The sequence below is a fragment of the Nelumbo nucifera genome, chromosome 5 (genome assembly GCF_055504915.1).
Source record: "Nelumbo nucifera cultivar China Antique chromosome 5, China Antique-T2T, whole genome shotgun sequence".
NCBI lineage: Eukaryota > Viridiplantae > Streptophyta > Magnoliopsida > Proteales > Nelumbonaceae > Nelumbo > Nelumbo nucifera.
This window is the reverse complement of record NC_142653.1, coordinates 16,318,841-16,346,378: the sequence shown is the minus strand read 5'-3', so window position 1 is coordinate 16,346,378 and position 27,538 is coordinate 16,318,841. Positions and strand designations below refer to the sequence as shown.

The window sequence follows — 27,538 nt, the reverse complement described above, 5'->3', positions numbered from 1 at the left end:
ATTCTGTCTGTAAGATGGCTCAAGTTTCTACTTGGTATAACAAAAAAATAAATCATCAAAAGACTTGGATTGTAACAGAATTATAAAAGATCATTAAGTGCGCAAGTCTCCAAGTCACCAAGTTGGCTTAATCCTGAAGAGCTGCTACTCCTACCAACGAGTCTTTTTGTCTCCAAAAGCACCAAGTTAATGGAATAATAACTAACACAAGAGCCATCACCTTGGCTTCTATGGTCAGATAAGGACGAGACCCCTTCTTGCTGCATTGAGAATCATGGTCTTTAGCAACAGAACCATAAGACTATAGAATCTTTTTTTTTATCAATGACCCTATTCTATCATTGAGCATGCCTGAGTCTTTATGTTCTATAGTGATTTGTATCCAGACACAGTAGGGCGGGGACCACGTAGCTGTATCATTAATCAACCACTGAGTTCTACAGTGAAGGTTATACAGATGAGATAGGATGCCAAATAGTTTTCTGACAAGCAAGTATTAGGAGGCAGGTTTGCAATCAAAGAATGATTTCTTTCCTGCCATATGATAAACAATAATAGAAATTGGATTCAAAATGACTTCTTTCACCTACTGCTACGAACATTCCTAGAGATGATATCTTTCATAAATGACGAAAATGTTTGATATTTCGTACCAAAACCTGTATATTAAGATGCGAACCAAACCAATAGGCTATAAGGTTCCTATATTGTACTGGTACTTCACATTTTTCTCATAAGATTATCTATACCCTTTTGAACAGAACAGGTCAGTGGCAAGAATTGGGGCATCAGATTTAAATGCAGGAAACAGTCGATACAGGTCACAAAATCAATGGCAACACCATTTCTACCATTGACATCAGAGAAAAAAAATGCTCAAAGTAATAACTAACAAGTGAATGTAAAGCGCCAAAGAGATGAGAATGATAGAACAATGAGAGGACCAGAAAGTAACAAGATTCACACAGGTACTAAAGTAAACAAGAGTTGTGTGAATGTAACCAATTTATTGAGATCAGATTACAGAATTCAAGCCAATGAGATATCAGACTGAAAGATGTATAATTTACACCAAAAAATACTCAAAACTTAGCCTTCTCTCTCTGAATGGTGCAGTTGGTTAGAAACATTGGCAGATTCCAACTGAAATTTTCCTTGTTTCATACGGATGGGTTATTTTTATTTCATTGCCAGAGACCATTGATTGGAACCCTTCCTACAACTGAAAAAAAAAATTCCTTGTACAGCTCAGGCTTACAGCTCATCAACATTACACTCCCCAAGGTAAATTTTAATGCTCCTAGGTGAACCACAGCTGCCTTCAGCAATAATTGCTCTGTCATTAGCTGCCATATGTGCAACAATCTTGTATATCATTTCAATCTGCAACAATAAAGAAAGAAACAATCACCACATAGCACAATCATACACGCAAGTGCTAGGCATGGAACTGGATAAAAGGATTCGACACATACATCTTCAGGAACATGGCAACGGTCCGCTATCTCTTCTGGCGTCAAAGGTTCAACAGGCTCCTTGCAACTGAAAGCAGAAAAAAAAGTACAAGCAGTAAGTACTTGGAGCAACATGATAACTGAGAAAGACCCCAAGAACAATAATGATGAAGATAAAATAGGGAAAGAGGAGACTAAGGAAGCAAAGCAGTTTGTTGTTGAAAAAAGGAAGAAAAAACGTCACTGTCTATGTCACTATTTGCAGCTCCCATATTTAATGCACTTAAAAATTATACATACTTGGACTAAACCTTAAAGACCACTAAAGTACAAACAAGATTATACTCAAACAGCTAATTGAAGTGACCTGACATGAAATTAAAAAAAAAAAAAACCCTATTATATCAGATGACATTAGACACTTCCCTCCCCCCAAAGTTAATAAACTGAACTGTGGATCCATTAGGCTGAGAAGTATTTAAATGAAAGCCAATGGTCAACTAGTCAATGACCAGTTTAATCAAATGGCTGATTGCTTGAATTCAACTGTGCGAATCTTTCTTGAAAGGCTATTTCCAAGCATCTGACCAAACTGAAAATTGAGGATCTATTAGTGGATACCTCATCTTATCCTTCACAAATAGGATAGCTGAAATTGATCAGGAACTGATGAAGAGGATTTTGGCATCATGGTGCTTATCTGTCGTTGCATTTACATTTATCAATTTCAGAATTTTTGCATAAACAGGCAAGTCATGTATGCCTAGGCCAGTATATGCAGAAACATCAAATTCAATAGCATACCCTAGAATTTAATGTCAGGGCCAATTGTAGAAGGCCAGTCAGGTGGAGGATGAACCCCACCCATGTAAAAGGTGAAAAGATAAATGGTACGCAACTAAACTAAGCCCTGTCGCAACTATATGGGATCATCTACATTAATCCAGTTCTGGGATTCTACTCTGTTCACTGTCATATCCACTGTTATACGAGACCTAAAATAATTGCTCACCACCTGAACCAAAGATTCCATCCAAAACCACTGAATTTGGTATTATAAAGTGCTTTTATTTTTAAAAACAAGAATATTATGTTAAAGAATTTTTCCCCATGAAAACAGAACCAATTGGAACAACATTCTATTTTAAGTTGCCTAAGAACATTTATGTATTTAAAAGAAGCATTTTTTTCAAGTTCTAGAATGTTGTGAAAATAGAAAGAGCTACAGTTACATCAAGTCATTCAATAGCCTTTGCAAATGATGGTATGTCTCGTTTCCTATATTTTATGGAATTTGACTTTCATGAAAATGAACAATGAAGAATACACACACACACACACACGGAAAACATGAGGCTTGTCATTCGGAAGAAATGTACTTGAATCCTAATTTAGTAATTGATTTGAAGCATACCTAGCTTCATTTAGTACAGTCAAAACCCTCTTCTGTAGAGCTAGTACTTCCCCTGCTGCCTTTTTCCCAGCTTCTACACCTGAAATTTATATTAAAGAATGAAACAGCAGACAAACTAGTCAAATGAAGTTCGACAGGAGAAGCTGGTAACAAAAGAATAATGATGATGGGACAAAATGCAACACAGAATTACCAGGTTGATGATAAGCATTGATGTTAATCAGTGAAGCATAGATCCCAACAGCTCGTTCATAAAGTGCTATTAAAGCCCCCACAGATCTAGGAGTCACTTCTTGCACAGTGACTGTAATGGATTCTCGGTTATTGGCATAAAGGGCTGACCTTGTTCCCTGTAAAATTTTATGTCAACTTTAACAGAAGAGTTGTAGGAAAACCTTGTAAGTTTTCCATTTTTGCTAAAGACACATAACATTGACTAGTAGTAGAAGCAGAACAATGTAATGCTCCATAACCAACTATCTAACTGTTGCTTATTCTTAGGAAACATTGTTAAGTCCACATACTGAACAGAAAGTTGCTTCCTTGTGCACAGATTAACTCCAAAAGAAAAAGTTGTCAATGCATTACTATAATCATGAGCCCATACTGACAGATAATGTCAACATCAATAAATAATAACCATGTTTGGGTCTCTAAAAAGGAAGCCAAACATTCTAGTGACCAGTTTCTAGTAACTGGTAAGGCATGAAATTCATGGTTCAGAAAGAGATTACTCGAATGCATATTGTTTCAGCTAGAATACTAATGCATTATCTTGTCATAAATCAGGCGAGAAAAGAAAAATAGAGAAGAAAGAAGAGAAACTGTCAGAACTAACAATACCACACAACCTATATCTCTCCTTAATGAGGTTTATATTAAACTATCCAACTTACAAAACAGACCCTGATGGGACTAATATTACATTTAAGTCCATAAATATCAATTGTCTTCATAAAGTACCACCATTCTTCATGCAATTTACAACCTGAATACTCCAACACTCCCCTTCAAATACTGCAATGACACAAGAAAAAAAAAAGAAAAGAAAAGAAAAGAAAATGGCCCTTGAACAAGACAAAAAGGCTCCCCTTTAACCAAAACCTATAATCACATGGGGATTCCGTCAAACTTTTTTTTGATAAATTGGGATTCCATCAAACATATACGTGACACAATGTATTTGAGTGCTTGAAACACTTGGACATTCAACCAAAATCTGTATTGTAGCATGCGTCACAAATCCAGACAAAAGAGTAATGTAAGCATTGGAAAGTGCAGCAGCCTCTCATACATTTTATTGAGCAACCACATTGCACACCATTTTACATGAAAACTTGGCTGAAAAGGTCAGCAAGCAACTGCTGTTCTGAAAGAACATCCCCCTGTCCTAGGTTCAGTTCTAAAGTTCCACTAGCTATGAAGAAACCTTGAAGAAATAGCTACTTCATACAAAGAAAATTAGGTGAACATTCAAGAAGCGAAAAATTTCCACCTCCCCTTGGAAAGCACAAAAAACTGTTACCTACTGACCTTAAGCCTTTAACTTCAAGAGGGACAAATGCAAGGCAACTAATTCAAGAAAGGAAAAAAAGGATGACCGAAAAGACATGTATTTTTCAAAAAATAAAAAATAAAAGACATGTAGCAGATATAATTAGTAAACAAACAAGCTAGAATAGAAACAAAGTTAGCAAAATTGACTTAGATCACTCAACAAGAAAAATAGAAGGGTGCACAAGTAGTTAAGCAGCAGGCAACCCAATGGACCAACAAGATACATACGGTTAACCTCAATACAACCATAAATAAAAAAAAAAAAACAAAAAGAAAAGAAAAAACGAAGGGAAAGCTGATAGCAACTAGCAACTCACAAATAAAACATAGCTTAGCAATAGAAGACAAACCAAGGAAGCAAGAGATAAATAGAAATGTTGAACCAAAAAGCAGCGGAATAAACAGATAATCAGAACATAAGGATAAAATTCAACAGGTTTCAGGAGATCATTTTTGTTGAAATCATCATCACCTTCAGAGTCTTCAAGCTCCGATACTATATTGTCATAAATAATATGAGAAAAGAGAAAACAAGAGAAGAAATAAGAGAAAACTAAGGGATAACAATACCACTTACCACATGACTATAAATCTCTCTAATTAGAGAGACACTTTGTATTAAACATTAAAGTTATCCTAATTACAAAACAAAGCATAATGGAGTTGATATTACATTAAAGTCCTTGAATATAAATTTCCTTCCTGAAGCACAGCCACTCCTCATACACATTACAGTCTAACTACCACAACGCATTATAATTATTACGCACCTAATAATTAGACTAGCAACACATACACTTCGCAGTTTAGAGACCTTAAAGCTAAAACCCTAGATTAAGAAACTTTCCTTTTATTGCTCTGATGTAGAGAAAATCCAGACAGAATCCGAGAACAAGTAGTAGCAAAAATAATCAGTCTAGCAATATAGAATAGATAGAAAACTAGATACAGTAGTAAAATTGGAATAATTAAACCATGAAGGAATGAAGGTAATTAAATTAATCAGAAGCAATAAAAAATGGACTTATTAGGGTTTGGAAAACCACACAAAAAAATCAGATTTTCTCTCAAAGAAGGCAATGAAATTTTATCAAAAAAGAAAAAAAAAACACCATTTACGACAATATTCAAATACCATATAAATCCCTCTAAGCCTACTATCACTCAAAATGCACATGCAAAATCTCTAGTACTATAGATGGCATAAACTTTAATGGTTATATGACTCCATAAAAACTTGTATTGTAAAATCCATAAGCCTGGGCAACACTCTAGTACGTAACATGTGGCAGCAGAATTGCTTGTGAACTATTCTACAGCTATGTTACCCAGATATGGCAAGGACATGGCTGGATATAGTATTGGATACGGAATTTACACTAAAAGTTTAAATATCCAACATGATACAGCACCCTTGTAGTGGTATCTGGGTATGTATGATAGCAAGATTATGCACTTTCACTTCCCCAACCAATCTGGATCTTTAGCAAGAGGCAATAGACTGATCGTACATGGATATCCAAAATCCAAGCCACAGTTGAATGATGACATACAAGATCCTGAACAGACTCCAAAATCTAGGAATAGTGATTACTGAGAAATTTGTGAATTGCATTTGCATCATGCTGAGAAAATTCCCTCTTGAGAAAAAAAGGAAGAAAATTTGTATAGTAGGAAGTGGAAAAGGATTCAAGTCATAATAATACCATACCATTCATTACAAGATGTACATCTTGCAGAGGTCAACAAGTTTGGGTTCTGGTTTTCAACATTAGGCCCCACATGAAGTACCAGATTAATTCTGTTCAAAGCAACCATAAAGAAATACAGTCTCACCAAGACACCAACAAATAGACAACTACATTTTGTAGAAAGAGAAAACAAGTCCATCCTGTAACTCTACTGGTTAATGGCATTCTTACCTAAAAATACTGTTTTTTACAACAACCTAAGGTAGTATACCAGTATAATGCCAAGTTGCATAAACAATTCACTTGAGAATTTCTACAAAAAATAGAGGGGTAGAGAGCACAAGACAAGACCAACCAAAAAAATTCTAAGTGACATCAACTATTTGGTTTTGGAATTTCTCAAAATTAAGGAGGGAGAGAAAACAGACAACAAAAGTAACCCAAAGAAGTTTTGTAAAAAAAACTTCAGGGGGGAAACATGTAACAAATAGGGAAAATCTAGAATAAATGTAGTAAAAAATATGGAACTGTAAGGTAAGGTCACAATCATATAAAAGGATTGGTTCCAATAGCTGCCTTTTGCTAGACTAAAAGGGAATCTCTTCGGGATTAGACCAAACAAGAAAATCTTGAAGATCCAGAAGCCTGCAAGAAGATCTTAATTGCTTTAGTGATCTAAAAGCTGTATTTTTGTGAGGGTGTTTTTGGGCTAGTTATGTTTGTGAGTGAGAGTTGAATCTTTTGTGTTTTTCACTTCTTCTTTGAGTCTGAGTTGTTTGTTGGGTTTCTTTTGTTCTTCTGGTGTCGAGGGGGTTTGTTTTGGTGTTTTGCTAGGCTTCTGAGTTTGTATTGGTTTTGTTGAGCTTCGGTTGGTTTGGTTGCTCAGGTGGGAGTTGAAGTTCTTACTTTTTCTCATTCTTCTCTCGGGTGATCTTAGGTCACTCTTCTCTGTAATTTCTTCTTTCTTTTAATAAATTTTTATTTTATTACCAAAAAAAATCTATTGATGCATACCACCATTTCTGGAGGTACCCAAATATGCAACTGCATTACTGCAGATGTGATCCACATAATTACAAATTAAACCATGGCAAATTAGAAAACTAACCTGTAGCATTCCAAACAAATAGTCACCACATGTAACACCTGGTTCAAGCTCCCAATCATGACCAGGGGGTCTATCACGTAATACTTCAATGAAAGTAACAAAGAAATTGTGCACCCCCTCTCTCAGTTGTTGAATGTAGCTGCAGAACAAGAGCATGATATGTGTGTTAGACTTAATCATTCTTAACATGTGAAAATGCATATTATGACAAGGTGCCAACCAGCTGGTTGGTAAGGCCTCCAGCTGGTCATAGCAAAGACTTGGGATCAAATCCCGCCTGCACCTGGGGTGGGGTGGGGTGGGGGGGGGGGGGGGGGGGGTTATGGGTTGGGGCCTTGGGGGATGGGCTACTCCCTGTTGTGTAGCCCTTCAAAAAGAAATAAAAAAAAAAATGCATATTATAGGAATAAAAATGCAAGAGAACCTACGCATGCTGATCTGTGCTCCCTTTATTCCCATAGACAGTAAGTCCTTGGTTCACCTGCCACAGCAGAGAATTTGACTTAGAAATCTCCAAATATGAAGTTTATGACTATGAAACTTGGACTTGCAGTATCTCTAAGGCCTACAGTTCCAAGGAATACACCACACTATCAAATTTCTATATTGTGAACATCTTACTACCGATTTACTAAAATCAGAGAACAGAAAAGAAAAGAAAAAGGTCTTTGATCAGAACCACACATCATATGGATGCAGGCAATCACATGAAAGTCAGGAACAATCTCACCTAGCTGCATGACCTTTTTCTAACTTCCACATCTTTTCCCTTCTCAGGAAAGGCAACAGCATTCAGAAGCACCACCAAGACTATTGCCATGGTGTTCATTTGTTAATCCATATAGGGATTTAAGGACAAGAGTGCAAATTTATCAGCCAGAAAATCAAACATTAGGCCTTAACAGACCCAAACTACAACAGGAAAGGAACCCATGTATAATTGTATATCAGCAATTCAGCACACAATCCCTGCTGTCTACAACATTTTTTCCTTCTTTTTTGTTTTTACATTTTTCCCCTCTTACAGTCTAAAGAGATTGCTTGCCTGTCCACCTTTCTTTCCCCTCACCTGCAAGACTACAATAAATATTTTGGAATGAAGAACAACTCCATCCCACATTTAATCTTGATACTAAGAGATGCTTTTGGCCTTCCCAGTTGACTTGTGAAATTGCCCAGAGACAGAGAGACTCCTAGTTGAAATAAAAAATCCAATATTTTTGAAAATCCAGTGAGTATTGCATTCATCAAAAAAAAAATCCAGTGAGTATTGGTGATTCCTCAATTTATGCTCTCATTATATTTTGTGCAGTTTTTGTCACCATTTGTATGTTTCCTTCTTTGGATTTTTTTCTGCCCTCTATTAATGAAATTTCTCTTGTTAGAGACACACAAAGCTCGACAATTTTTTACCACAAAGTTCACCCAAAATTTTGACACAAACTTCTTCCCAACTTGGGTAACTTGGACTTGATGCTTAAATATCCATTGTATTTTTACACTATCTACATTGTGTTTGTAGTTAAGGGGACACTGCTTGGTTGATGGCAGACAAACGTGAGAATGTGAGTACGAGTTGAGGGCTGCCAGTTCATGTTAACAATGTCAAAGGTTAGATCTGTAAATCCAGTTCACCCCTCCCAAGACCCTAGATACCAAGGATCCACATTGGGTAATGCCCCCTTTTCTGCTTTGTGGACATGGCAATTATCAAGTTAAGAGTACTCTTTCCTGACAAAAGGGCATCAAGAGGCTCTATTAACTTAGTCCAGACTACTTCATCCAAAGTGTATCCAAGAATTCACAAACCAACAATTATAACAAGCCTTAGTTTTGATAATGGTTCCTTGTATGCATACCCGATTGCCATCAAGGTCAAACTCCTTCCCAAGTGACTCCATAACCAACTGCTGCAAATACCTACTAAAAAGTAAGAGACTGTCCTTGTAAGGAAGTACAACCATATCCTGTGAAAAGCCAAAAGTAGCCAAAGCATACCCATCAGTGAGACAAATTCAAAGAAAGGAAACATTTCAAACATTGGAAGCATCAATATAAAAATGGAATGCAAACCTTTGATCCCACTCCATCAGAAGCCCAATACCAACATAAAGCCAGCAAAGCTGCAGGATTATTCTTTACCTGAGGAAAAGAATATCAATTAAATGAGAGAAAAAATGCAGTATGAATAGGATGATTAATTGCTAGATCTTGTACATAGCAGAGACAAAAAGTCACACCTGAGCATGAATTTTCTACAATTCACCTAGTATGCATCTTGCATATTTGTGATGCATGATACAGAAGCCAAAGCAAAAGGGGTAAAAACTGTAACCGTGAACTTTAGCATGAATATTAAGCATTATCAATATCATAAAGGAAGTTACAACTCCAAATAAAAGAATGCAACTTTACACATTAGTCAGGAATAAAAAGATCTGTAACGAATTTCTGCAGCCACAATCAACAAGAAAGCAATTAGTGCATCTAGTTTCTGTGCTTAGAGGCATTTTGGTCAATCAGATAATCAAGGCCAGGAAGCCTTGGTTATCCACCTAATCAAGCGAAGGAGCAATCAAAATCAACTTTAATCTGCTCTTTGGGAACCAACCCATGCCTTTTTTTTTTTGAAAAGGTAAGGTAATTTATTAAAACAAAAACCAGTACAAAGGAGCCTAGGCCATTAGAGACTGCCTAGAGCCACCACAAATTACAGATACAACCATGCCTTTAAATGAAGCTTTCAGAGATGGTGATGGAGTAAATTGACTGTTTGTAAGCTCTAAACACAAATGGGTGGTCATCTAAATCTGAAATATTGGCTTTACTGAAAGGGCATAAATTTATTAATTTCTGCAAACAGAGATTCAAGCAATGCTTTGTGTAGCTAAAATGCATCGCATGATCTCATGAAGGTTAGCTTCTACTTAGAGAAAGCCATAACTTGGCTTCCAGATAACATAATTTGTTCACTTGGATTTTTAGGTTGGCCATTGGTGAACAACTCAACAACCTTGCACAAAAGTGAGGTGACAGGACTGGCTTATATTTTGGGGCTATGCTCACTTCCCACTGTTATTATGTTTCTTCTTTCTCCAAGTCTCTTTGCATTAACCAGGCAGAAATATTCTTCTGTACTTCAAAAAATTTATACAGTCCCAATTGATGCAAACCAGGACTAGGGCTGCAAATGAGTCAGATCTGATTCATTTAGGCATCAAGTTACCCATGGAAGGTCGTGTTGATTAAGTGCATAGCTATTTTGTACATGGCACCAGTGATTGAAAAGGCACACCTAGGTGCACAGGTGATGCGCATTTAAAGGCTAGTGCCTCACCTAGGCCCAAGCACAGCCACTTTAGACGCACTGGTGCACCTTGTGCCTCAGCCCAAGCACGTGCCTTTGTTAACTTTGGCGCTTTTTGTACTTTTATTAAGCATGGCAACTCCCAACCAAGCCCCTTGAGGCAAGCCCAAATAAGTCCATGCTAGGGTCTTAAATTCTTAATCCCCACTTAAAAGGTTGGTTGTATAATTTAGTTTTACTTATCTTTTAAAAAAGGTGCATGCCTCACCTTGCACTTCATAACATTATCTTTTAAAAAAGGTGCATGCCTCACCTTGTGCTTTTAAAACACTGCATTGTACTAGTTTCTTTTTATTATTTTGTTCTTCATTAGGGTTCAATCAACACATATGCTATCTTGAACCGTTGAATACTTCAAAACATGAACCAATAAGCAAGGAAGAACTTAAAGTCCTCAAAAACATGGGTTCAGCCCCTTTATTTTCTGAATTTTCTTTTCTTTCTTCATTTTCTTCTCATGAACTTAAAGATCTGAAAATGAAAAAAAAAATATTCAGATCAAGAGAAAGGAAGAAAGACTGCACCTTTAGAAGAAAAGGAGAAAAAGAAGAAAGAGGAGGTACTTGGAGCATGTTCCCACAACCACAATTCACTAAAACATAGCTTTTGTTCATCAAAACAACTCTTAAATCTCAATCACATTTAACTCTGTATAGACTCTACATAATGGCCTGGATCTTCCTTTACAAACTCCAATTTGGGCTAGGACCTAGGAAACTAACCAAAAACAACTTCTAAGTTCTAATTACTTTAGAACCAAGGCAAATCCATAGGTAACCTATTATCAACACTCAAATAAGAAATCCAATTCCTAAAGCAACTCTAAATATCCATTGTCAATTCTAACAAAACTAAAGAAATAAAAATTGGAAAAATAAAAAACAATTTCAAAATTGATGTATAAAGAAATAGAAAAAACCAAATCCCACCATAGACTAACAACCCTAACAAAAAAAACAGCCATAGCTCTCTCAAAACATGTATCATTTAGAAGAAACAGGTCTCATTTAAAAGATAACTCAATAACCTATCTGATGATACCAAAATCACAAGTTTTCCCTCTTTAAATATAAGTTCGAAGGGAAGAAAAAGTGATGCAACCTTTTCAAATTTCTAATACCTCCACAGTAACTCTTTGAATTAGTTTGGCCTTAACCCTATAAGAAGGTTAACTCTATAGTAAGATACTAACAAGCTAAAAAATAATTTGTAAAATACTCAAGTTGACCAGAATCCCAAACACCTAAAATTACAATTTTTTCACTAGTGCAAGAATAAGAAGATTTATTTCCCCGTGGATCTTTTTCCTTGTTTCTGTGTTTAAATCAAGGAACCAATTCTAAATTACTCTAATAGACTAAGACACTAAATTTGAACAATTATTAAAGGTTTTTATTGAACAAAAAGTAATAATTGATGTTTTTTGACCAAGTTCTAGTCCCTTCGACAAAGGCCTATAATACAGTTAGATAAATCCTAAAAAAACAGTTGCAATTTGAAAGTGGAAGTAGAAGAAACTATCTTCACTGTGTAATTGTCTGCAGCATTCTGGTAAGATGCCTAATTACAGAAACCCATAGTGACCAAGTTAAAAAAAACGAAATGGACTCTAAATAAGTGAGTAAAAACGGAAACAAAATCTGATATTTGAATACCAGAAGGTAAACCATGTTTTCTGGCTAATTGTCTACAGTTGATTTTTGTGATCATTCATGGAGAGTGGGAGACGAGAGAGAGAGAGAAAGAGAAGAAAAGGGAGATACGATTGAGAGGAAAAGAAAACTCACTACTGGCTGCCGCCAGTTCTCTATTTATATTAACTTAACAAAAATAATAGAAATTACAAGTATGCCCCTGGCGGCACACCCTAGAACCAAACTAATAAGGAAAAAAGAAAAGTAACTAACTGACAATATCTTAAGAAGTCAGCCTACTAACAGCAACTACAAAGTAACAATTAAATAAGCCTTACAACACTCCCCCTCAAGTTGGGCCGAATATGTCTATCATGCCCAGCTTGTCACATAACTCATTGTGCCACGAGTATGGAAGCCCCTTTGTGAGGACATCAGCAAGTTGTTCCTTGGAGTTGACATAAGGGATGCAAATTTCCCTTTTTTCCAATTTTTCCCTTATGAAGTGTTTGTCCACCTCAATGTGCTTGGTCCTCTCATGTAGGACAGGGTTGCTGACGATGTTTATTGCAGCCTTGTTGTCACAGTAAAGAGACATAAGACTATGAACAACAACTCCAAGCTCCCCTAGAAGATTCTTTAGCCAAAGGACTTCAGCCACCCCATGTGCCATAGCTCTATATTCAGCTTCAGCGCTTGACCTTGCTACCACACTTTGTTTCTTGCTTTTCCAGGTCACTAGATTTCCTCCCACAAATGTGCAATAGCCACTTGTGGACTTTCTGTCATCCACAGCACCTGCCCAATCAGCATCTGTAAAGACTTCCACCTTTAGGTGATTGTGTTTACTGAATAGTAGACCTGTTCCGGGATATTTTTTCAAGTATCTAAGAACTCTCTCTGTTGCCTCCATGTGTGGTTTCTTAGGAGAGTGCATGAATTGGCTTAGGACCCCAACGGAATAGGCAATGTCTGGACGAGTCATGGACAAATAAATCAGCTTTCCCACTAACCTTTGGAACTGTTTCACATCTTTCAAAGGTTCACCATCACAGTCACCTAACTTGTGGTCAACATCCATGGGAGTATCTGCCGGCCTTGCACCTAATTTGCCTGTCCTGTAATAGATCAAGGGTGTATTTCCTTTGAGAGATAAAGATACCCTTTTCTGAGTGGGCAACTTCAATCCCAAGGAAATACTTCAGAGGACCTAGATCTTTCACTTCAAATTTAGATGCAAGGAATTGTTTCAATTTTTGTATCTCTGAACTCCAACTTCCTGTAATGATGATATCGTCCACATACACTATCAATACAGCAACCTGTTCTTGACATCTCTTCACAAAAAGTGTATGATCAGACTAACATTGTTTGAAGCCCATCTGCTGAACTGCCATGTAAAACTTACTGAACCAAGCTCTGGGAGATTGTTTTAAGCCATAAAGAGACTTTCGCAGCTTGCACACCTTATTTTCACTTCCCTTGGCACAGAATCCAGAGGGTTGAACCATGTATACTTCCTCCTCTAAGTCACCATTCAGAAAAGCATTCTTTATGTCCAGTTGATGCAATTCCCAGTCAAGATTAGCAGCTAAGGACAGGAGAACCCTAATTGAGTCCATCTTAGCTACTGGAGCAAAAGTCTCATCATAGTCAACCCCATATACTTGTGTGTACCCTTTGGCTACTAATCTTGCTTTGTACCTTTCAACTGTTCCGTTTGCCTTGTATTTTACCGTGAACACCCATTTACACCCCACGGGGTCTTTCCCCTTTGGAAGATCCACCAATTCCCAAGTTTGATTTTTGTGAAGAGCATTAATCTCCTCCTTCATGGCATCTGTCCATTCAGGGCATTTTAAGGCTTCTGCAACATTTCTGGGAACAGGGATGCAATCAACTGCAGATAGGAAGGCTCGGTATGAGGGGGAAATGTGATCATAGGAGACAAAATGGGTAATGGGGTGTTTGGTAGTGCATGACCTGACTCCCTTTCATTGAGCAATAAGAATGTCAAGGTCATCCACAATAGGAGTAGGGTTAGGGAGTGGACTTTCCTCCTGGGTGTCTAACGGTGTCGGTTGCCCAGTGTTTGGCTGCTCCACATCTCTATCACATCGCTGATCTCTACGGTGTGTACGTTGGAAGACACGAAAGGGAGCAAGGTCTGGAATAAAAGGAAGAGATACCTGAACCTGATTCTCCTCTTCCACACTAGTACTCTCCCCCTAAGGAGAAGCAGGGAAGAATGGCTCAGACTCAAATGATACATCCATAGACAAAAAACTTACGACTAACGGGATCAAAGCACCGATACCCTTTTTGATAGGAGGGATACCCCAGAAAGATACAAGGAATGGACCGAGGGTCTAACTTACCTCGAGATGGAGACAAATCATGGACAAAGGCATGACAACCAAAGACTCTCATGGGAATGGAAAATAAAGGAGACTGAGGGTACAATAACTGATGAGGGGCCATGTAGTTCAGCACTTTGGAGGGCATGCGATTGATGACATAAGCAGCTGCAAGTATAGCATCCACCCAAAACCTTTTTGGAACATTCTTGTGTAGCATCATCCCGCGAGCCACCTCAAGGAGGTGTCTGTTTTTTCTCTCTGCAACACCATTTTGTTGTGGTGCTCTGGCGCATGAGCTCCTATGAATAGATCCGTGGGAGACAAAGAACTCATTGAGCTCCCCATGGAAGTATTCTTTTGCATTGTCGGATTGGAAGATCTGTATTTCAACATGGAACTGCGTAAATACCATCCTCTAGAAGTCTTTCACAATCTTTGGAACTTCGTCTCTACTACGCATAGGAATTACCCATGTATAATGAGAGTAATCATCGATCAATGTGATAAAGTACTTATATCCGCCCTCAGAGATTACATTAGTAGGCCCCCATACATCAAAATAACAACATGAAAATGAACATTCGATCTTTTATTACTTGAGTGAAAAGTTGTTCTACATTGTTTGCTCAACTGACACGTTTGACACTGGAACTCTGACATTGAACACGACTTAAATAAAACCGAAAACAAAGACTTTATTATTTCAAAAGAAACATGACCTAAACGACTATGCCACAAAAAAAAAATTGACTCTTATTTGACTGACTATGTGACTCTGAGGATGACACCGAGAGACCAGCTTTGTTGTCGAGAATGTAGAGACCATCCACTAGGCTCCCTCTACCTATCGTCCTCCCAGAAGTTAGGTCCTGAAAAACACATGAGTCAGCAAAAAATGTTACACTACAGTTTAAAGAGCTTGTAATACTACTAATTGAAAGCAAATTTATAGGAAGTTGAGGGACATGCAATACACAATTCAGGTTAAGGCCATGGGGAAGAGATATTGATCATTGGCCTGCAATGGAGGAAAAAGAGCCATCTGCAAGTCTCACTCTATCCCTTCTTGACAAAAGGCTACAAGTCTGAAACAAGTTTGGCTTACCGGTCATGCGGTTGGAGGCCCCTGAGTCAATGATCCAAGGGGAATCCGTGGGAGTGACATGGAATGCAGAAGCCGTATTACCTGAAGTAGATGCAAATGAAGTAGAGGGAGTACCAGTGACTGAGTTGTCCATTTGTCGCAAAGCCCTACCATAAGATTCCAGGTTTTCTCTGAAGGAATTCATTATATCTTCCTTGGGGTCAGAATTATTAAGGTGGTCCCGGGTACTACCGGCAACCTAAGTATCTTGGGTTGCCACATGTGTTGCATTCTGTGTTGTGTTCATCTTCTTCTAACCTTGACCTTTACCCTGTTCTTGATTCTTCACTGCCCACTTGGGTTTCCCATGGATGTCCCAACAAGTGTCACGTGTATGCCGTGAACGCCAACAGTGGGTACAGAACAACTTATCTTTATCATCAGTCTTCTTAGTGTCACTTTTCTTCCCTGTGGAGTTATTATTCATTGCAGCCAAAGCAACTTGTTGCTCCCCCTCAGTTGTAACCATCACACTCCGCCTGCTTTCTTCCGATTGAACAAGGGAATATACCTCGTGAACCGACGACAACTCTTTGCTTCCTAATATCTGAACCCTCAACGGTTCATATGCAGGGTTCAGTCCCAACAAGAAGGCAAACACACGTTGCTGAGAGACCAGCTTCCTATAGGCCTTAGCATCATCATCATGTTTCCACTCTATAGCCTGATAATGATCCAATTCTTTCCATATGGAGGTAAGGGCCGAATAATATGAAGACAAACTACGGTTTCCCTGTTTACAGGTTGAAGATTCAGCTTGTAATTGGTAAACCTTGGTATAATGTCTTTGCTCAGAATAGGTAGTTTTGGCCTGTTCCCAGATCTCACTAGCGGTGTCTGCCCACATAAAGTTCTTCACATCAGGTTCCATGGCTGCGAGGAGCCAAGACATCACCATACTGTTTTCTTGGTCCCACCTATCATGTTCAGCTTGTTAGACAGTGTATGCTCTTAGCTCCAATCAGAATGATGTACATTATGACATTTAATGTAAATGTATAAAGTACATATTTGATTCATGTTATTATGGTGTGTTTTTGTGTAATACCCTTAAACTGGACACATATGAGACTCATGTTAGTTTAGAATCTTCACAGCCGTTGGATAGATCTGGGGAGATTTATCCTGCCAAAGCTGACACTGATGTGCCGCCAAGTTGGTTGGGGTGGCATGTCTCAGCTGCCAGGGTGAGACCTGAGGTACATGCAGTGTGGGTTTTTCTTGAAACCCTGAACCATACCAGAATTCCAGTATTGCCCTGGACCTTGGAGATTGATGGGCAAAACTGGAATGTTGCACCTGACCCCTAGACTCGATTATGATACTGCACTAGGTGTCGGATTGGGCCGTCTTTGATATGCCAATCAGTGAGATCCTTAGAGGGGGTCAAAACCTGGGTATGTTGGGACAGTCCGAGAATTCATCTGAGTGGGTGATCATAGTGACAGGATCAGCCCCTTTGTCGGACAAAGTGAATGACCGGGGATGAACTCTCTCTAATGGAAACCAAAACTGCCGGCAGTTTATTTCAATCGTTGAAATTTGTTTTGCAAAATATATTTATATAGATATAGATATAGATATATATATATATATATTACGGTTTCAAAATGTTTGCAAAAGGTTTTAATTCCCGGGATCCATGTGAGTAGAGAATGCAGCACTGTTCCTTGCAGCCGAGGAAGAGGTCCTCTCTTATCGGGCAATGCTTGATCATTATGGGTCTCACACCATGTGGTTGTGAACCCATGTGGTTGGGCTGAACCCATGTGGTTGTTGTGTAGATCAATGTTTGGGTCTCACACCATACAAGGATACCCAACTGGGCAGTAGTTTGGAGGCTGAATGAGCACATGGACTTAATGGGCCTAAAGCCCAAATTAAACTGGTTTAATTTGATTAATTAAAGAGGGGCGGTTCTGGGATTCAGATCAGCAGATAGGATAGGGAGTTATCCCTATCCACTCAGAGAGTCCAGATCCAAATAAAGATTTGGATTAGGAAACTCGTAATAAGATTAGGAGGGCTGATTTTTATCTGTAGATAAGATAAGGGTTTATCCTTATCTCTTAAAGAGAGTCCAGATCCAAATAAGATTTGGATTAGGAAACTCCTAATGGGATTAGGAGAAGCTCTCTTTAAGGCTATAAATAGAGGAGGGTGAACCCTAGTTCATCCAACAAGATTACAGATTCAAGAGAGAAGACAGCTCCAGTTAGACTGACGCCATTTTCTGCTCTTACCTCCCTCTATTGCTGCCGTCATAGCCAGTTCGTTCTCCACCAGTAGGAGCGATCAAGAAACGTTCTTGATATCAGTTTGTGGTGAAAAACTGATCTGAAGTCATGCTCACTCACCCTCCATCGAATTCTTGCTGAAGAACTCGATTCTTGCTGAAGAACCACGTGCTGATTCTGCTCCACCCTACGTTGTGTCATCTTCAATGGGAGCAGTCTTTGGCATTTTTCCTTGGACGTGAACACCTTCGTTGGGAGTTACTGCTACTCCGTATCAGGTACATCCCTCTCCTACCTTTGGTTTTAGATCTGGTCCGGTTTAGGGTTCAAGATTGATCCTTGAAAATGCAGTTTTCTAAAACAGGGAATGTGATTCCCATATGAGAGAGAAATTTTTTAAATTTCGCCCTACCTACCTGTAGGGTTCGACTATCCATATGATGGATCTCTCATCCCTTCATAGCTGTCTCACCCTTGGGTTCTTTCACCCTTCCACTTATGTAACCAGCTTTACCCCTTGTCGTTACATAGAGTTTTACGCTTTTAGCCCACTCCAGGTAGTTCAGACCATTTAAAGGGGTAATTGGCATGGGAAACATCATGTTTTCACCTCCCATACCAGTTGTGCTATGGATATGTGTAACCCCCGATGAAGCTGATTCATAATTTGTCATAGGACACTGCTGAAAACAATCCAAACACCACACAACTACACAACAACCACAAGCAGAATACCAACCCTCAAGGAATTTACTTCTAGGATGTGAGGAAGAGAACAAGACACTGCTGAAATCAACTCTGAGATGGTTCAATCATTAAACCAGCCCGGTAATCAGTCCAACACAGCCAAGGCAGACATTACTATCAGTCTTACTACAGCTCATACAGTCTAACAGTCCAGTATCCAAACAATAATATAGAACCAAGGAATAAGCCCTTCACACCATTGGCCAAATAAGACAAAAACAAGAACACACCTGTCCAGCACCTGTACGAAGGTGCCAACTTGAAATCGACTTCACAGCATCGAGCAGAGAAGGAAGAGAGTCTCTATCAGCATCGCCCTTCTCCGACTAGGGTTTCCTTGATATTACGACCAAGGAAAAAACCACAGGAGGTGCCGCCAGTAATCTGCTAGGGTTTCTCTGTCTTCCACGTCCAAGAATTTAAAGAAGGAAAAAAAAGGCGAAGCAGGTTCAAAACAGGAGGGATCGAAGGTCTTTTACAGCCCAAAAAACCTTGCTCTGATACCATGTAATCATTCATGGAGAGTGGGAGACGAGAGAGAGAGAGAGAGAGAAAGAGAAGAAAAGGGACGATTGAGAGGAAAAGAAAACTCACTACTGGCTGCCGCCAGTTCTCTATTTATATTAACTTAATAAAAAGAATAGAAATTACAAGTATGCCCCTGGCGGCACACCCTAGAACCAAATTAATAAGGAAAAAAGAAAAGTAACTAATTGAGAGTATCTTAAGAAGTCAGCCTACTAACAACAACTACAAAGTAACAATTAAATAAGCCTTACAACAATTTTCTTTTGCCAACCAATGGTTCTCTAAGATGATGTTCTGTAGCTAAGGACTCGGGGCTCCTGCAACTTTAATGAATCCCCTCAAGTTAATATTCTTCAGACATCTATTACCTTCTTACATCCTTATCCTCCACCTAATCTATTGTTTTCCCAATATCCCTTTCAAAATAATTTTTAGTGCACCTTTGCAGTTTGCTTTTCTAAAGCATTTCCCAATCAAAGCACACATTTGAAGGCATATGCACTTCAACGTTATTATACTGTATAGTGGAGGAAGATTGACACAGGATACAAAGGAGCCAGTATTATTTTTCATTTAAAACCAAAGAGAAAATTATTTCAGCTCTATCACTCAACTGATCAACTCATGTCCTGAAGAGTCAAAACTTGCCCATTTGACTTGATTTTGGTGTCATTAGATAGAATATTTAGCTATTAAACAAGACCAAGATTGCACATTCCAGACAGCAAATGAGCCAAATCGGCCAATTGCACCAAGTATGGCCAATTCACAGACAGCCATGGAGTCTCTTAAAGAATTGTTATAAAACTCAGATCTGAACCAGAATTAGTTTGTTAATAATAGAGAAGAAAGACATTTTACCCCTCCTTTTTGGTTGTATCTTATTTATCTCTTTTAATAAAAGTGTTGTTATTGATCCAAAAAAAAATAATAATAGAGAAGAAAGAGAGAAGAGAGAAGAAGAGAAGAAGAGGGGAGAAGAAAAGAGAATAAGGAGAAAAGGGCAGTTCGAACTAGAGAGCAAAGTCAACTCTCTCTAGTCGGCCAGGTTATATTTATAGTTTTCTATAATATAAGCAAAATGACTGTTGTGCCCCTACTTAAGTATGGGACACATCACTTAACTTAAACATTACACCTCACACCAAAATATAAATAAAAAGACCAAACTGCCCCTATACAGTTGACACTAACAAATTGTTTTTATATTTGAATTTTAATTAGAGATATGGTAGTTTTAGGATTTATTTTTTGATAGGTGTCAATTTTAAAAGTCGTTATCTTATTGGAAATTTGAGTCTAACTTATAATGGGTCAAAAAGTCAATTTTAAAAGATTTTTTAAGATATAGTAGTTTTGAAGTCGGGAAAATCTATGCTGCCGGAAAAACATGATATAGGAAGGCTTTAACCAATCAACCCACCCCCAGTGGATTCTGATAAATAACACCTGGTGAGTTACCACTTTTTATTATACCGGTTCATTGATTACATGTTTTTCCGGTATCATAGTCAAACTTCCAACTATGAGCTGGGGAATGATTAAGTCTTTAAATTAGGAAAAATAAGTTACAGAAGGTTCATAAATTGTTACAAATGAGGGTGATAAGATCGAAAACAAAACTTTGCCTTATAGTTTCTTCCTTTGGGGTATGATGCTCAAGAACTTTTCTTCTTTGGTATGACTCCATTAAGGCATGGTATCGAGTTTGCAATGGTTACATACTTGACTCTTTTTCCTTCATTATTCTATTTGTGATAATTTTTAATCATTCCTAGGCCACACCCTACATCAAAGATTATGTGTAATCAAGATCAATTCAAACACCCAAAAAAATCAAGATCAGTTGTATTTTCTGTGACATGATTCTGTGTTTTTTTATTGGTCTGTGAGTCTGTGACTTGATTCATTATTCACATCCGACAGTTAATAAGGCTGGGTTTGAATCAGAGCAGAAATGGAAACTGAATGCAGGTGGAGGCCAACTCTGCTAGTGTTACAATTAAACATAAAACCACATATTTTACAATTTTGGAATCCAGGGGGTCATTTGAAATTTATGCAATTCGATTAGGAGTGAAATTCAGTTCCATTCCACTCCCCTGATCCAAATACAGCCTTAACAAAACGGAAATCATATGAGTTATAATGAAGGAAGAGAAAAGGACAAAACTTTACCACGGTGGTCCTATTTGCTTCATCCATTAAGGATGCGCCTGCAAGCATTTCTTTAATATCTATTCCCTGGAATAACAATATTTACAATATTTTAAGAATAAGAATAGGTGTTGAGACTTGACAATTAAATTTACCAAGCACCAATTAGTTTAACAAAGGCATGCCTGGAGTGCTGCAGGAAGTAAACCAACTGCAGACATTTCAGATGTTCTACCTCCCACCCAATCAAACATTGGAAATCTTGCTAACCAACCTTCAATCCTTGCTGTATTATCTAACAAAGAATTTTCTTGTGTAATAGCAACACCCTGCACATAGATCCATTGTAACAAAAATATTAAATTTCTGCAATCTTAAAAGCATGAAAAGGAGAAGTTCAAATACAACAAAATTATATTTCAGTGGGTTAGTTCCAAGGGTGTGCAGTTAACAGACTACATTTTGAATACATCAATGAGGTTGTAATTCTCCCTGTTTATGAAACTTCAACTTAGGGCCAACATGAGAGTGGTTCACGAATCATGGGAGGTGTTAGGCACAAGACAAGTTGTCCACAAGATGCCTCTACTACACAATAAAGTTGCAAATTGCATATTTGGTACACGCCCCTTTTGAAAATAATAGTTACCTTTTCTCAAAAAAGGAAAAAAAAAGATCCTGGAAGCATGATGTATGGTGAGCACTTTCTAATCACAATTTGGATTTCCACTTTGTTAACGGAGAACAATTTGTAAGCCAAGAAGTACAAAATAATAAAATTAAAACTAAAAGAAAAAATAAGAGTTAAACCTGTTTTGAGAAATCAAGGCCAGCCTCACGAAATGCCTTCTGTACTTCCAACAGACCATTTCGAGTTTCAGGGGTACCTCCACTCTGAGTAAATATCAAATGCAACTTAACATAAGATATGCATGCAAGAATGGCATACAAAGCAAAACACTCTGCTCATGTAATTGCTAGAAAACTGAAAACCCTTGAGGGACCGTCTGCCCCTTCAGTGAAAGATATACCTGTTTGAGTTTTAATGAATTATATTTTCACCAAAAACAAATAAATACTGCTAAACTTTGAAAATATCCATGCAACTTACCTTGGAAATCACTATAACAAGTGTTGAAGCCAATTCAGATCCAAGCTGTGCAATTTGGTGATCAATTCCACCCGGATCTGTGTTATCAATGAATCGTATCTGCCCCAAGAACAATAAATAAATAAATAGATAAATTGAAGCTGCCTGCACCACCAAAAATATTAAAGCAGATAGGAAAATCTTGAGCTAGAAAACTCTAACAAAATTGATTCTTAATCAACAAGACATTGAGGGAATTATCCATCAATGAAACAAAGCTCATTGTTTAGATCTTAATCTAAACCTAGATTGTCAATCAGCAAACTTACAGAACCACTAAGGACTCAGTTGAATAAACATTCTAACTGTTGGTCAAGAGAACCTAGTTGTTGTCCATATACAGAATATGCAATGATCAAAAAGGAATTAAGGGAAAAATAATAAGGTGAAAGACTAATAATAAATAACCTAATAACAAGAGAGAATGACCAAAAGTAAAGTGAAACCTGGTGCAAACTTTAGAAAAGAACAACTACCCTCCACTCTATCACCCCTGCTAACCCACCAACTAGATTTTATAGCAACAATCAAAGAGAGACAATAGCAGATTAAAAACTTTACAAAGTAATCTTCTTCTGTTTTATTTCTTATATGTACTCAAAGTGCTTGCTAGGCAGGAGGGAAGGACCAAAAACAAGAACAATGCAAAACAGAAGTTTTACCACTTCACATTGGATCCAGTTATTTAAAAGGCACACCTAGGCACACAAGCGAGGCACATTTTAAGATATGTGCCTCGCCTAGCCCCCAGGCAAAGCACTTTCAAAAGGCACATGCCTAGTGCGCCTAGGCGTGCGCATGGTGTGCCTTGCACTTCAGCCCAAGCACACACCTTTTGAAAGTTTGTGCCCTTTTTTTTTCTGTTATTTCTTATGCCTAGTGGCTCCGAAAACCCCATATTTGCTAATGTTACTCATTCATTCATCTTAATAAAAGATATTTTAAAAAAGAAAATTAAAGTTATAAAATCTTTTTTATAGGGATTAAGAATTTAAGACCCTAATATGGACTTGTTTGAGCTTGCCTCGAGGAGCTTGGTACAAAGGCGGTATGTAATTTGTATAAAACATCACATTAGCTATTTGAAGTAATGCAATTAAGAAAAGAGTAAAGAGAGTTTTACATGCTGGAATATGTTTTATATGTTATGCTTGATTTTATTTTTAAATTTTCATTTTAAATATGTTTTACTTTTACATGTTATGCTTACTTTCATATTTAATATTTTTAATTAATATTATGTTTTTTTTGTTTTTTTTATTTTTTGGCTTTTTGGATTTTTTTACATTTTTTTGCATTTTTGTGCCTTGCTTCGAAAAGGCTCATGCCTCAGGCGCAAAATGCTCCTTGCGCTTTTAAAACACTAATTGGATCACATTGAATGTCGGGGTTAGGGTATTCAGTTGGCGGAAAGATGTTACTTAAGTGGCTGAAGAGAATGTTTACATCTATGTTTTGGTTGTCCCTTCTCGAAGTTCATATGGGGATTCTTCTTTGGACTCTTCAAAACTAATATGGTGGAAACAAGGACCCCGGCAGACATTTTTGCTTGTTGGCCTATAATGAGAGGAAAAATCAAAGTGCAAATAGTGTGTGGAGCTGCATTTCTGTTGCCATTTGTTGGGAAATTATGAAAGAAAGAAATAAAAGAATTTTTGGAGACAAAGCTCAAGGAAGGGATCAGATCACTCCCTTATGTGGGAAAAGGATAATGGATTGGGTTCTTATTCTCCCAGATTTTGAAGGAATCTCAAAGGAAGATCTTGTCACTAACTTATAGTTTCTTATTGAATTGGAATCAAGTAGTGAGTTTTTTTTCTTGTTTGATGTACTTGAATTATGGCTTTACTGTAAGATTTTGGTGGTGATTCCTCGTCACCCTTACTAAATTCCTTTTATTAATAAAATTTTCTGTTTTATTTATTACCATAAAAAAGTTTTACCACTTCACTGATTTCTAACACCAGTTGCAGCTGATTGAAAAGACCAAAGAAAACACATACCTTTTTTTGACAAAGTAAGAAAAAACAAACCTTTCACTCAACTTACAAGTTGACAATATATCAAGTATCTAGGTTTTAAAGAGAAATGTTTGCAATTTAGAAATGAAATGTCACAAAATGAGCATAACCAGGATAAAAATAATCAAATAGATAAAAACTAAAAATACAAAAGGTTAAATAATAAACTTAGAAATCCAATGGTACCAGAAACGTCCCATTGTTTGAAAGCTCTGCAAAGTACACTAGTTGAGATAGTGAGAAATGAAAGAATGCCACACTGGAAAATCCCTAGATACAGTGGATGGCAGGACAGGTTCATGTAACCGACTCAGAATGATAGAGAAAAGACTCAGATGATGATCATGATCATGATCAATCACAAATCACAATGTCTATACTTTGTAAGATAGATAATTGAGACTATATATAGAAGAGGTCTAATATCAAATAAGAAAAAATCCATTCACTTGAGAAAGATACCTTTGACGAAGAAAAAGTACTATTTCTACAACAGTTCCACAAACTTATCTTAACAAGGAGGGTCAAAATTTTCACTTTGAATGGCAAACCGTGTCTTGTAACTTTGCAGGCATACCTTAAGAGGAGGATTATCTGGAGCCAAAGCCTCTGCAACAAACTGTGGTCCCAGAGCTGAACCTCCAATCCCCACAGAAAGTATTTGGGTAAAGCGGCCCGCTGGAGATGATGGAGGCTTAATCTGCAATAACTTAAAATGTTAAATATAGAATAATAGGAAACCAGAAGAAACAGGGAGAACTCTAACAAGTACCAAGTTTTTTTTTTTTTTTTGATAATTAACAAGTACCAAGAATTTTCACCATGCAGTATTGTTGCAGATGATAACAAATTGCACTTGACAACCACACTAAGAATGATTTATCACATACTTTGAACCTTATACACACATTTAGAGGTTCTAATTTCACTCAAAATCATATTCTAAAATGGCATGTGGGAGGAGGGTGATGATAAAAGAAACAGCAGTTTTGCCAATAAAACGTGCAATAACATAAATAAAGCGTAAATGTTAATTCCTACCTGCAAAACCCACTTGCTATAGCAGGCGACTGTATTTTGCATCTATTGCATAAAGCCGGTCACTATACAAGGGAACTAGGTGCCAAGAACTTTCAGCACCTGATCCTATACGTTGTACTCAAATTAAGAATGTCCTAATGTTTTTAAATCCCATCTGCTTGCTTCTTTGAGATTTTCTTTCCTAAGAGAGGGAGCGTTTGCAGTAAACCTCTTTGGACATTTGGGCTTCAGGTTTTGAAAAAAAAAAAACAATACAAAGAGAGGAATAAATAATCCATATATTATTTCCAATGTTATGATCCATAGACTATTTCAGTTGTTATTCTTTTTAGTCTTGTCAAGCATAATTCACAATAAAGCCAACCCTTGCATGAGGCTCGAACAAGCGAATTTGATCTTTCGTGGTTTCGCCTAAAGTTAGAGTATATAGAAAACCATTTTTGGTCAGCTACACTGCACAAGTGTTCAATACCATTCGCTTATCGAGGCGAAAGATAATCAGTCTTTTTCTGTAGCCTAGAAAACTTCCTTAGTCTACAAACGAAATAATGTCGAATAAATAACAAAAGGAAGAACAAAGAAGAAAAACCTGACCTTACCGCCGACAACATCATCGGCGAATTTGCAGATGGCGTCTAGCGTCTTATCAATCTGCAAGCGGAGAAACGGCGTAGGAGCAAGATGAGAGCTCCGAAGCCAGTAATGGCCAACCATTCGCCCCTCGTCAGGATTAGCAATTGCTCCCCTCTCTAGCTCCTCCATGGCCCTGAAAGAAGCTTGGAACCTCGGCTCCATCTCCTTGAAGAACTCGTCCGTAAATCCAATCCGACTCACATCAAGATACAACCCTAGTTCCTTGTGCTGGTAAAGCCACTCAACGTATCGATGCCACAGAGAGATTGGGTCCTTCTCCAATCCCTTACTCTCTTTAGGAACAACCTCCGAACTCGAGAAATTCGCTGGAGCTTCTCGAGCAACGGACTGAGTCGGCCTGAGATGAAGAAGCCGATCGCAAGGCCGGCTGACAAGTTTGGAACGGTTCGGACATGATGCAGAATCATTTCGAAGAAATCGTAGAGATGGAGAAAGAGAAGCTGATGCTGTAGTTGCTGTTCTTGTTGCTCTAGAGGTGATTCGTTCGGGTTTGAATGTCGACGAAGATGAAGTACAGACGCCCGAGACGGACGCCATCGGAGCTGCTCGGAGACGACGAAATGTGAACAAGATTTTTTTGGTAACTGGAAATAAGTCTCTTACATTAATTTGGAATTTCCCCCCTTTTTCTTTCTCCGGATTGATGCTAGAAACTTTAAAAGCTGATAACTGTTCAAATCTTTCCGGAATCCTGATTCAGTAGTTACCCGCGTACGCGTGGGGACGAAGATCAACTGATCAAGAGAGCAGAGAGCTCGCACTCCTCTGACTCCAATGCAACTTTGTTATTTTAGGTAGTTTATGACTTTATTCTCTTGTTTTCCAGGGTGATGGTGAAGAGTCGGATATAACCTTGGTAAACATTGAAATTACAGTAATGGCCTTAAGGAATATTCGAAGCTTGGGACACCCATCCTCAGCGTCCGCGTCCGCAGTTAATGTAAGCCTGTACTCTTCTAGGAAACGAAAATGACCGAGGTCTTCTCGGCTCTCGCCTCTCGACTGTCGTCGTCGACTCACAATCACAGGCGAAATCGGTATCGACCACGGACCACCTACCTCCCTCTAGTGCGACCGTTTGAAGTCAAAATGGTTTCACTCTACACCCTTTTTAATTTGGATGTTTCTGATCGGATCACCCAGGAAGTGGAAACCTTCAAACAAAGGGATGATAATGGTATATGTATAATTGTATATATGTCCTCCTTTATCCGTCCGTGTATCGACCTTCCTCCCAATTGATGATAAGAAGGAAGATATTTTAACTTACCCAC

The 27,538-nt window shown here is 38.0% G+C and overlaps 1 protein-coding gene across 1 annotated transcript; it reads right to left on the bottom strand.

Annotated features, from left to right (window-relative positions):
- Window positions 1-987: 987 nt before the first annotated feature.
- LOC104603808 (glucose-6-phosphate isomerase 1, chloroplastic-like) lies at window positions 988-27,076 on the bottom strand. The gene is made up of 14 exons (XM_010267965.3): window positions 26,205-27,076; window positions 25,147-25,269; window positions 22,510-22,608; window positions 22,209-22,292; window positions 21,584-21,727; window positions 21,420-21,485; window positions 9,298-9,366; window positions 9,084-9,191; window positions 7,653-7,705; window positions 7,225-7,363; window positions 3,062-3,218; window positions 2,869-2,947; window positions 1,476-1,542; window positions 988-1,383 (listed from the first exon to the last, which is right to left on the bottom strand). Exons 1-14 carry the CDS (start codon window positions 26,799-26,801, stop codon window positions 1,255-1,257), a joined length of 1,914 nt encoding a protein of 637 aa, XP_010266267.1. The 5' UTR covers window positions 26,802-27,076; the 3' UTR covers window positions 988-1,254.
- Between the last annotated feature and the right edge of the window lie 462 nt (window positions 27,077-27,538).